This window comes from Brachyhypopomus gauderio, chromosome 1 (assembly GCF_052324685.1).
Source record: "Brachyhypopomus gauderio isolate BG-103 chromosome 1, BGAUD_0.2, whole genome shotgun sequence".
NCBI lineage: Eukaryota > Metazoa > Chordata > Actinopteri > Gymnotiformes > Hypopomidae > Brachyhypopomus > Brachyhypopomus gauderio.
This window is the reverse complement of record NC_135211.1, coordinates 47,849,811-47,862,040: the sequence shown is the minus strand read 5'-3', so window position 1 is coordinate 47,862,040 and position 12,230 is coordinate 47,849,811. Positions and strand designations below refer to the sequence as shown.

Below are 12,230 nucleotides of genomic sequence, written 5' to 3'. Positions count from 1 at the left end.
ACACCACACTGCAATATTGTTATAATTGAATGTGAACTAGAGTAAAGACCACATTCAATTTTAGGAATATTTCCTTTAAAATGACAGTGTTGCATGTTAAGTGTTATAATCACCATTTTTTTACAGTTTATGTATGTTTTAAAATTTACAGTACTTATCTGTTTTTTTACATAAACTGTAAAAAAACGGTAATTTTCTGGAAACGGGGCGCCAGAAAATTGCCGTTTTTTTACAGTTTATGTATGTTTTTAAATTTACAGTACTTATCTGTTTTTTTACAGTAATTTTCTGGCGCCCCCATTTCCAGAAAATTACCGTTTTTTTACACTTTTTTTTTTTACAGTGTAGAGGTACATAAAAGACAAACTCACTCAAATTCTAGGCACCTAAAAATAGAATGGTAAGGATGTTGCATTTATATATCAGATCATCACATGACAAAACTGAGTTAATATCCATGTTAAGTCATGTTAACCATAACTATTAAATCCCAATGTTTAAAGTTATCTAGTTAATGCATTTTTAGATATTGCAGATATTCAGTAAATTATCTTATTGGTTTGTATGTTTTTCTTCGTTTGAGTTTAGAGTAGTGCAGATTGAACAAAACCTGCTAGTAAACACAACTCTGCTAGTCTAGTTAGTGGTCTCATCTGTCTCTTGTCTCCTAACACTTGTTACATGTTACTGTTTGTGTATTTAAGTGTTTATGCTTTTCATCATTGTGTTTGTCAGTCGTTGTCCTGACTTATCTGTGTGCACGTTGTTGTTCATTAGTGCTCTAGCGATATTATTACGGTAGAATAAAAGCATGTGAGTCTTTCACACTGATTAATCTCAGCGTCCAGTCATCAGTTACACACACTTTACAGACATGAGCAGTGTCACGATACGGAGGGCCCCTTACTGGTCGCCCCCGTATACAGCGGCAGTTGTGTTGTTGCGTTGTGTTCATCCCTCAGGTGGGCGGGGCCTATGATCCGCCTCACCTGACGGTTGTTTGTCTGTCTATATATGTCTTGTCTTTGTACCAGTGGACTGCTGGTCATTGTATCCTTTATTTGGATCTTGTCACAAGTTTTTGGTTTACGCACTTTATTCATTAAAACCTCCCTTTAGACTTGGCGTGATCGCTTCCATTTTATTTCGCACTCCCTGCTCATCACAAGCAGAGCTCACATTCATAACAAATTAGAAGGCAACATTTCATTCACATGTCTGGTCCACAACATTCACTAATTTATAGTGAGAGAACAACTCACAAAAACCACCAGAGAACATCAAACACAACCCTGTAGTGAAAAGACTTCTCACTCACCTGAGCTGTGAGCATACTCAGTGAGACATGAGCTCACAAAAACAAATACAACGGCCAAACCTTGAAGGAAAAAACCTCATTTTAAACATTATACATGTAGTACGTATAAAAGCTTCTCACTCACCTGAGCTGGGAGATGTAGGGCAGACACTGAAGGAAACTCCTCACTTCACTCTCTTCATCTGACCAGCCTCTCAGCTCTACTGGTTTCTTCACTGTTTGGAGTTTCAGCACTTCTAGGAAGAGGGAGGTCTTTCTCTTTGAGAGGTCTATGTTCCAGACTGCAGGAGCTGACTGGTAAACTGGCTGTAATGCTGTAAGGACACTCCTGCCTGTTTGAGTCTCATAGTCCTTCACATGTGAGTACAGATCCAGCAGGAAATCTTCTTCATCTTCTGTATGTGACATCAGTTCCTCTATAGTTCTCTTAACAGTGTCTCTCTGATGAACAGCTGCTTGCAGACTCAGGTTCAGTAGAAATAATCTTTTTTTATTCTTATAGGATTCTGTTTGATTATGTAGTGAAAAAAACCTACAAAAACAACAATTAATCCATTTATTTCTGTTCAGTACATTTCAAGATGGCTTATAGACTTGAGTATCCTCTATAATGTTCTTCAAGCATTAAAAGGCATTAAAGTTTGAAGACTGACAAACAGCATAGATGTTGTGAAAATGGCATTCATCAGAACACATGATATAATAATAATAATAATAATAGAATTTTATTTATAAGCGCCTTTCAAGACACACAAGGACACTTTACAAGGGAATAGGCAACAAGAGTTTAAATAAACTAAAAAGGATTAGAATAAATCACAATTTAAAATAAATCATTAAATAACTAAAAACAGATATAATAGACTGTGAGGTTATAACAGACTCACTTTAATTACAAAGATATACAGTTAACAGAAATGTAAATAGTGTAAGAGTGAAAATGTGCAAACCAACAGAAGTTCAGATAACATGAGAACTACAGAACATATGTGGTAGTTACAAAAACATCTCACTCACCTGAGCTGGGAGATGTAGGGCAGACACTGAAGGAAACTCCTCACTTCACTCTCTTCATCTGACCAGCCTCTCAGCTCTACTGGTTTCTTCACTGTTTGGAGTTTCAGCACTTCTAGGAAGAGGGAGGTCTTTCTCTCTGAGAGGTCTATGTTCCAGACTGCAGGAGCTGACTGGTAAACTGGCTGTAATGCTGGAAGGACACTCCTGCCTGTTTGAGTCTCATAGTCCTTCACACGTGAGTACAGATCCAGCAGGAAATCACACTGAGAAGATTTAATGGACACGTCATCTCCAAAAGGGAAGTTTGTGTAGCTGCACACAGATGTCAGCAGCTTAGTGAAACTCTCTCCTGTAGCTGCATCACACTCTGCTGCTGTAACAATCAGCTTCAGCAGAAACTCCACTGCAGATCTTCTCTGTTCTTTATTATAAAGAACATGATACTCAAACCTGTTGGAATAGAGAGTTCACAGATAACACAGAATTGGTAGATACAATTAGTAGCAATCAGTAGACATAACAGATTAATTTGTACAGTTTACTGTAAACAGACCATCTGTTCTTTATCATAATGAAACCTGTGGAATACAGAGTCACACAAAATACAATCAGCAGAAATACAAAGTAATAACAGGGACACTGAAATTACATAATTTGGTCAGATAGTCAATGTCTATTACAGTGTCCACACCCTCTATTACTTTTCTTTTCTTCTGTGTTGTTTTTCTCTATGTGTTTGTGGACTAGGACAGACAGAACAAAAACTCCAACGAAGTGAACACACCACATTGTCATCATGCTTTACAGGTCTGAGCACTGTTCTAAAGTTACATGTGACTCCTGTGTTTCTTATAAAAACATCTCACTCACCTGAGCTGGGAGATGTAGGGCAGACACTGAAGGAAACTCCTCACTTCACTCTCTTCATCTGACCAGCCTCTCAGCTCTACTGGTTTCTTCACTGTTTGGAGTTTCAGCACTTCTAAGAAGAGGGAGGTCTTTCTCTCTGAAAGGTCTATGTTCCAGACTGCAGGAACTGACTGGTAAACTGGCTGTAATTCTGGAAGAACACTCCTGCCTGTTTGAGTCTTATAGTCCTTCAAATGTGAGTACAGATCCAGCAGGAAATCACTCTGATGATTAGTCTCATCTACAGGGAAGGTTTTGTAGCTGCACACAGATGTCAGCAGCTTAGTGAAACTCTCTCCTGTAGCTGCATCACACTCTGCTGCTGTAACAATCAGCTTCAGCAGAAACTCCACTGCAGATCTTCTCTGTTCTTTATTCTTAAGAACATCACCCTCAAACCTGTTGGAAAAGAGAGTTCACAGAAAACACAGAATTAGTTGATACAATTAGTATAAATCAACAGACATAACAGATTAATTTGTTTAGTTTGCTGTAAACAGACCATCTGTTCTTTATTATAATGAAGCCTGTTGGAATACAGAGTCACACAAAATAAAATGAGCAGAAATACAAAGTAATAACAGGGACACTGAAATGACATAATTTGGTCAGATAGTTGATGTCTATTCCAGTGTCCACACCCTCTATTACTTTTCTTTTCTTCTGTGTTGTTTTTCTCTATGTGTTTGTGGACTAGGACAGACAGAACAAAAACTCCTACAAAGTAAACACACCACATTGTCATCATGCTTTACAGGTCTGAGCACTGCTCACATTCAGAACAGATGACAAAGCAGCATTTCATTCATTTACAGTCAGCAAACTCTCATCTGAATAACTTACAATAACAATTTACAGTGAGTGTAGTGTGAGGAGTCAAGGGGGTCAACCACTACGCTAAACTCTACACTAAATAAAGACGACCCAACTCACAACCTTTAATGAAAAACTCAGTATAAACATTAAACCTGCTTCACACTCACCTGAGCTGGGAGATGTAGGGCAGACACTGAAGGAAACTCCTCACTTCACTCTCTTCATCTGACCAGCCTCTCAGCTCTACTGGTTTCTTCACTGTGTGGAGTTTCAGCACTTCTAGGAAGAGGGAGGTCTTTCTCTCTGAGAGGTCTATGTTCCAGACTGCAGGAGCTGACTGGTAAACTGGCTGTAATGCTGGAAGGACACTCCTGCCTGTTTGAGTCTCATAGTCCTTCACATGTGAGTACAGATCAAGCAGGAAATCACACTGATAATCATTCCAATACACAGGGAAGGATGTGTAGCTGCACACAGATGTCAGCAGCTTAGTGAAACTCTCTCCTGTAGCTGCATCACACTCTGCTGCTGTAACAATCAGCTTCAGCAGAAACGCCACTGCAGATCTTCTCTGTTCTTTATTATAATGAAACCTGTTGGAATACATAGTCACACAAAATAAAATAAGCAGAAATACAAAGTAATAACAGGACACTGAAATGACATAAATTGGTCAGATAGGTGATGTCTATTACAGTGTTCACACGCTCTATTACTTTTCTTCTGTGTTGTTTTTCTCTATGTGTTTGTGGACTAGGACAGACAGAACAAAAACTCCTACAAAGTAAACACACCACATTGTCATCATGCTTTACAGGTCTAAGCACTGATCACATTCAGAACAGATGACAAAGCAACATTTCATTAATTTACAGTCAGCAAACTCTCTCATCTGAATAACTTATAATAACAATTTACAGTGAGTGTAGTGTGAGGAGTCAAGGGGGAATCAACCACTACGCTAAACTCTACACTAAATAAAGACGACCCAACTCACAACCTTTAATGAAAAACTCAGTATAAACATTACACCTGCTTCTCACTCACCTGAGCTGGGAGATGTAGGGCACACACTGAAGGAAACTCCTCACTTCACTCTCTTCAACTGACCAGTCCAACAGCTTTACTGGTTTCTTCACTGTGTGGAGTTTCAGCACTTCGAGGAAGAGGGAGGTCTTTCTCTCTGAGAGGTCTATGTACCAGACTGCAGGAGCTGACTGGTAAACTGGCTGTAATGCTGGAAGGACACTCCTGCCTGTTTGAGTCTCATAGTCCTTCACACGTGAGTACAGATCCAGCAGGAAATCACACTGATAATTAATCCCATCTACAGGGAAGGTTGTGTAGCTGCACACAGATGTCAGCAGCTTAGTGAAACTCTCTCCTGTAGCTGCATCACACTCTGCTGCTGTAACAATCAGCTTCAGCAGAAACTCCACTGCAGATCTTCTCTGTTCTTTATTATGAAGAACATCACCCTCAAACCTGTTGGAATAGAGAGTTCAAAAAACACAGAATTAGTAGATACAATTAGTAAAAATCAACAGATATAACAGATTAATTTGTACAATTTGCTGTAAACAGACCATCTGTTATTTATCATATTGAAACCTGTTGGAATAGAGTCACACAAAATGAAATCAGCAGAAATACAAAGTAATAACAGGGACACTGAAATGACATAATTTGGTCAGATAGTTGTTGTCTATTACAGTGTCCACACCCTCTATTACTTTTCTTTTCTTCTGTGTTGTTTTTCTCTATGTGTTTGTGGACTAGGACAGACAGAACAAAAACTCCTACAAAGTAAACACACCACATTGTCATCATGCTTTACAGGTCTGAGCACTGATCATATTCAGAACAGATGTCAAAGCAGCATTTCATTAATTTACAGTCAGCAAACTCTCTCATCCGAATATCAAATCAAATCAAATTTATTTCTATAGCGCCTTTCACAACACATGTTGTCACAAAGCGCTTTACAGGATTTACAAGTTTTAACAATACTATGGGTCCAAATCCCTAATGAGCAAGCCAAAGGCGACAGTGGCAAGGAAAAACTCCCTATGATGGTGGGGAATAGGAAGAAACCTTGGGAGGACCAAGACTCAAAAGGGAACCCATCCTCCATTGGGCGGCCCGTTAACACACAAATTACACAAAAACAAAAATTATACAGACGAACACACAAGTCACAAACAAATCACATAATCAGGCTAAGTATAAGGTAACTAGAATGAAAGTTCTGGGTGTTGATATTGAAGCGGGTTCGGGAAACGAGGCAGAAACTGCTTATTCCAGAAAATCCTGAAGAGGGAAACTTTATTTTCCACGCAACTCAAACAACAGCACTGTTTTCTCCCCCTCCCCTGGCGCGCGCAGGCGCCGCTCCCCCAGTGTCACTTAAAGGGCTAAAACTCCCTGAGTGGCCAAGTGCCTGTCTGTTAGGGATTTTGGTGCGAGGAGTAGTAGTCGCTACAATATTGTCAATGTAAATGTCTTGTGATGAGCGCCAGGTTTTCATTCCGTGTCTGAATAACTTACAATAACAATTTACAGTGAGTGTAGTGTGAGGTGTCAAGGGGGAATCAACCACTACGCTAAACTCTACACTAAATAAAGACGACCCAACTCACAACCTTTAATGAAAAACTCAGTATAAACATTACACCTGCTTCTCACTCACCTGAGGTGGGAGATGTAGGGCAGACACTGAAGGAAACTCCTCACTTCACTCTCTTCATCTGACCAGCCTCTCAGCTTTACTGGTTTCTTCACTGTTTGGAGTTTCAGCACTTCTAGGAAGATGGAGGTCTTTCTCTCTGAGAGGTCTATGTACCAGACTGCAGGAGCTGACTGGTAAACTGGCTGTAATGCTGGAAGGACACTCCTGCCTGTTTGAGTCTCATAGTCCTTCACACGTGAGCACAGATCCAGCAGGAAATCACACTGATGATAGTGTGTCCAATCTACAGGGAAGGTTGTGTAGCTGCACACAGATGTCAGCAGCTTAGTGAAACTCTCTCCTGTAGCTGCATCACACTCTGCTGCTGTAACAATCAGCTTCAGCAGAAACTCCACTGCAGATCTTCTCTGTTCTTCATCATCAAGAACATCATACTCAAACCTGTTGTAATTGTAATAGAGAGTTCACAGAAACACAGAATGAGTAGATACAGTTAGTATAAATCATCATACATAACAAATTAATTTGTACAGTTTGGTGTAAACAGACCATTTCCAGTACAGTAACACCACCACTAGTCTGAACGCTGGTTCATGTCTCCTCTAAACACACAGACCTGCCTGCATGTGTTTGTGGGTAATGAGAGACACAGCAAAACAGACCAAAGAAACCTTGAGTGTAACACAAGAAATTCACCACAACCATATAGAATTTCACATGATTATGACCCCTATCATATAACATGTTTCACTATCTCCTCTTTCACACACACACTAGTAAGGATGCCTCAGTGTGTGTGTGTGTGTGTGTGTGTGTGTGTGGTCCTGTGTGTGCAGCCTGGTACACTTAATCACGTTAGTGTCTTCACTTTTCTTGTTTCACTTTATTTATCTTTTAACATTTCATTATAGAAATTCTGACAATGAACTTAGTGAAGCTGTGTTCTCTCCAGACAGGCTAGTCCACAGTCCTGATCTGTTTAGTGAAGCTGTGTCCTCTCCAGACAGGCTAGTCCACAGTCCTGATCTGTTTAGTTAAGCTGTGTCCTCTCCAGACAGGCTAGTCCACAGTCCTGATCTGTTTAGTGAAGCTGTGTCCTCTCCAGACAGGCTAGTCCACAGTCCTGATCTGTTTAGTGAAGCTGTGTCCTCTCCAGACAGGCTAGTCCACAGTCCTGATCTGTTTAGTGAAGCTGTGTCCTCTCCAGACAGGCTAGTCCACAGTCCTGATCTGTTTAGTGAAGCTGTGTCCTCTCCAGACAGGCTAGTCCACAGTCCTGATCTGTTTAGTGAAGCTGTGTCCTCTCCAGACAGGCTAGTCCACAGTCCTGATCTGTTTAGTTAAGCTGTGTCCTCTCCAGACAGGCTAGTCCACAGTCCTGATCTGTTTAGTTAAGCTGTGTCCTCTCCAGACAGGCTAGTCCACAGTCCTGATCTGTTTAGTGAAGCTGTGTCCTCTCCAGACAGACTAGTCCACAGTCCTGATCTGTTTAGTGAAGCTGTGTCCTCCCCAGACTCATCTACCTCCTGCTAGCCCACTCCACTCACCCCCCACTACTGATAACACACTCCACTCACCCCCCTTCACTACTGATAGCCCACTCCACTCTCCCCCCTTCACTACTGATAGCCCACTCCACTCACCCCCCACTACTGATAGCCCACTCCACTCACCCCCCTCACTACTGATAGATCACTCCACTCACCCCCCTTCACTACTGATAACACACTCCACTCACCCCCCACTACTGATAGCCCACTCCACTCACCCCCCACTACTGATAGACCACTCGCCCCCTCACTACTGATAGACCACTCACCCCCCCACTACTGATAGACTACTCACCCCCCACTACTGATAGACCACTCCACTCACTCTATCTTCTATGTTCAGGATCTTCTATGAGTCTGTGGTGGTGAGTTCTATCCTCTATGTTCAGGATCTTCTATGAGTCTGTGGTAGTGAGTTCTATCCTCTATGTTCAGGATCTTCTATGAGTCTGTGGTGGTGAGTTCTATCCTCTATGTTCAGGATCTTCTATGAGTCTGTGGTAGTGAGTTCTATCCTCTATGTTCAGGATCTTCTATGAGTCTGAGGTGGTGAGTTCTATCCTCTATGTTCAGGATCTTCTATGAGTCTGAGGTGGTGAGTTCTATCCTCTATGTTCAGGATCTTCTATGAGTCTGAGGTGGTGAGTTCTATCCTCTATGTTCAGGATCTTCTATGAGTCTGAGGTGGTGAGTTCTGTCCTCTATGTTCAGGATCTTCTATGAGTCTGTGGTGGTGAGTTCTATCCTCTATGTTCAGGATCTTCTATGAGTCTGTGGTGGTGAGTTCTATCCTCTATGTTCAGGATCTTCTATGAGTCTGTGGTGGTGAGTTCTATCCTCTATGTTCAGGATCTTCTATGAGTCTGTGGTAGTGAGTTCTATCCTCTATGTTCAGGATCTTCTATGAGTCTGAGGTGGTGAGTTCTATCCTCTATCCTGTTGCATGCTGGGGCAGCAGGCTGAGGGTGACAGATGTCAACAGATTCAACAAACTGATCAACAAGGCCGGTGACATTGTGGGTGTGAAGCTGGACTCACTAACAGTGCTGTCTAACCTGCAGGACATTATGGAGAATATCTACCACCCAATCTACAACACACTGGTGGTGAGACACCATGAGTCCACACCACCAGACACAGCAGATAAACTAATGCTGCTTTATTATTATAACTAATAATACACACACAAGTTCTGTCTCTCACCCTCGACACTCCACAGTGTCACATACGTTTTGAAGTCAAATTAAAAAGTGAATATTGTGTGCTACTCATTATTTTAACCAATCCAGTAACGTGTTACTTCCACATTAATTTTTATTGCAGCCCAATCACATTTGCCAGTGTTGCATGATCCCTGTCTGTGTTCATGAAGTCTCAAGAGATCTCACACACGGTCATCAGAAGACTTTGAGGTTTTGGGATCCTTCAGATGTTGAAGGACCTCATTATTTTCCTGCTTATTTCCAGCCACTTCATTGGCTTTACATTTATATTACTTTATTACTTTATTTATATTACATAAGAATGTGTAAACGTGATCATTGCTCAAACCCATACCAACCGCAAATCAAGTTAAAGCATTAGGGACCGACACTTACGGCATAAATGACCTACACTTACTGCATTAGGGACCTACACGTACGGCATTAGGGCTCTACAGAAGAGGTACATAAAAGACAAACTCACTCAAATTCTAGGCACCTAAAAATAGAATGGTAAGGATGTTGCATTTATATATCAGATCATCACATGACAAAACTGAGTTAATATCCATGTTAAGTCATGTTAACCATAACTATTAAATCCCAATGTTTAAAGTTATCTAGTTAATGCATTTTTAGATATTGCAGATATTCAGTAAATTATCTTATTGGTTTGTATGTTTTTCTTTGTGTGAGTTTAGAGTAGTGCAGATTGAACAAAACCTGCTAGTAAACACAACTCTGCTAGTCTAGTTAGTGGTCTCATCTGTCTCTTGTCTCCTAACACTTGTTACATGTTACTGTTTGTGTATTTAAGTGTTTATGCTTTTCATCATTGTATTTGTCAGTCGTTGTCCTGACTTATCTGTGTGCACGTTGTTGTTCATTAGTGCTCTAGCGATATTATTACGGTAGAATAAAAGCATGTGAGTCTTTCACACTGATTAATCTCAGCGTCCAGTCATCAGTTACACACACTTTACAGACATGAGCAGTGTCACGATACGGAGGGCCCCTTACTGGTCGCCCCCGTATACAGCGGCAGTTGTGTTGTTGCGTTGTGTTCATCCCTCAGGTGGGCGGGGCCTATGATCCGCCTCACCTGACGGTTGTTTGTCTGTCTATATATGTCTTGTCTTTGTACCAGTGGACTGCTGGTCATTGTATCCTTTATTTGGATCTTGTCACAAGTTTTTGGTTTACGCACTTTATTCATTAAAACCTCCCTTTAGACTTGGCGTGATCGCTTCCATTTTATTTCGCACTCCCTGCTCATCACAAGCAGAGCTCACATTCATAACAAATTAGAAGGCAACATTTCATTCACACGTCTGGTCCACAACATTCACTAATTTATAGTGAGAGAACAACTCACAAAAACCACCAGAGAACATCAAACACAACCCTGTAGTGAAAAGACTTCTCACTCACCTGAGCTGTGAGCATACTCAGTGAGACATGAGCTCACAAAAACAAATACAACGGCCAAACCTTGAAGGAAAAAACCTCATTTTAAACATTATACATGTAGTACGTATAAAAGCTTCTCACTCACCTGAGCTGGGAGATGTAGGGCAGACACTGAAGGAAACTCCTCACTTCACTCTCTTCATCTGACCAGCCTCTCAGCTCTACTGGTTTCTTCACTGTTTGGAGTTTCAGCACTTCTAGGAAGAGGGAGGTCTTTCTCTTTGAGAGGTCTATGTTCCAGACTGCAGGAGCTGACTGGTAAACTGGCTGTAATGCTGTAAGGACACTCCTGCCTGTTTGAGTCTCATAGTCCTTCACATGTGAGTACAGATCCAGCAGGAAATCTTCTTCATCTTCTGTATGTGACATCAGTTCCTCTATAGTTCTCTTAACAGTGTCTCTCTGATGAACAGCTGCTTGCAGACTCAGGTTCAGTAGAAATAATCTTTTTTTATTCTTATAGGATTCTGTTTGATTATGTAGTGAAAGAAACCTACAAAAACAACAATTAATCCATTTATTTCTGTTCAGTACATTTCAAGATGGCTTATAGACTTGAGTATCCTCTATAATGTTCTTCAAGCATTAAAAGGCATTAAAGTTTGAAGACTGACAAACAGCATAGATGTTGTGAAAATGGCATTCATCAGAACACATGATATAATAATAATAATAATAATAGAATTTTATTTTTAAGCGCCTTTCAAGACACACAAGGACACTTTACAAGGGAATAGGCAACAAGAGTTTAAATAAACTAAAAAGGATTAGAATAAATCACAATTTAAAATAAATCATTAAATAACTAAAAACAGATATAATAGACTGTGAGGTTATAACAGACTCACTTTAATTACAAAGATATACAGTTAACAGAAATGTAAATAGTGTAAGAGTGAAAATGTGCAAACCAACAGAAGTTCAGATAATATGAGAACTACAGAACATATGTGGTAGTTACAAAAACATCTCACTCACCTGAGCTGGGAGATGTAGGGCAGACACTGAAGGAAACTCCTCACTTCACTCTCTTCATCTGACCAGCCTCTCAGCTCTACTGGTTTCTTCACTGTTTGGAGTTTCAGCACTTCTAGGAAGAGGGAGGTCTTTCTCTCTGAGAGGTCTATGTTCCAGACTGCAGGAGCTGACTGGTAAACTGGCTGTAATGCTGGAAGGACACTCCTGCCTGTTTGAGTCTCATAGTCCTTCACACGTGAGTACAGATCCAGCAGGAAATCACACTGAGAAGATTTAATGGA

The 12,230-nt window shown here is 40.7% G+C and overlaps 1 protein-coding gene across 1 annotated transcript in view; it reads right to left on the bottom strand.

The window, feature by feature from the left end:
- Nucleotides 1-12,230, bottom strand: part of LOC143523065 (uncharacterized) — a 109,817-nt gene that overhangs the window by 19,040 nt on the left and 78,547 nt on the right. The window contains exons 9-15 of the mRNA XM_077017212.1: nt 11,057-11,464; nt 6,750-7,190; nt 5,108-5,545; nt 4,228-4,653; nt 3,206-3,643; nt 2,336-2,785; nt 1,443-1,850 (exon numbers count right to left, since the gene is read on the bottom strand). Coding sequence (XP_076873327.1) covers nt 1,443-1,850; nt 2,336-2,785; nt 3,206-3,643; nt 4,228-4,653; nt 5,108-5,545; nt 6,750-7,190; nt 11,057-11,464 — 3,009 coding nt within the window. The remainder of the gene's footprint in view (nt 1-1,442; nt 1,851-2,335; nt 2,786-3,205; nt 3,644-4,227; nt 4,654-5,107; nt 5,546-6,749; nt 7,191-11,056; nt 11,465-12,230) is intronic.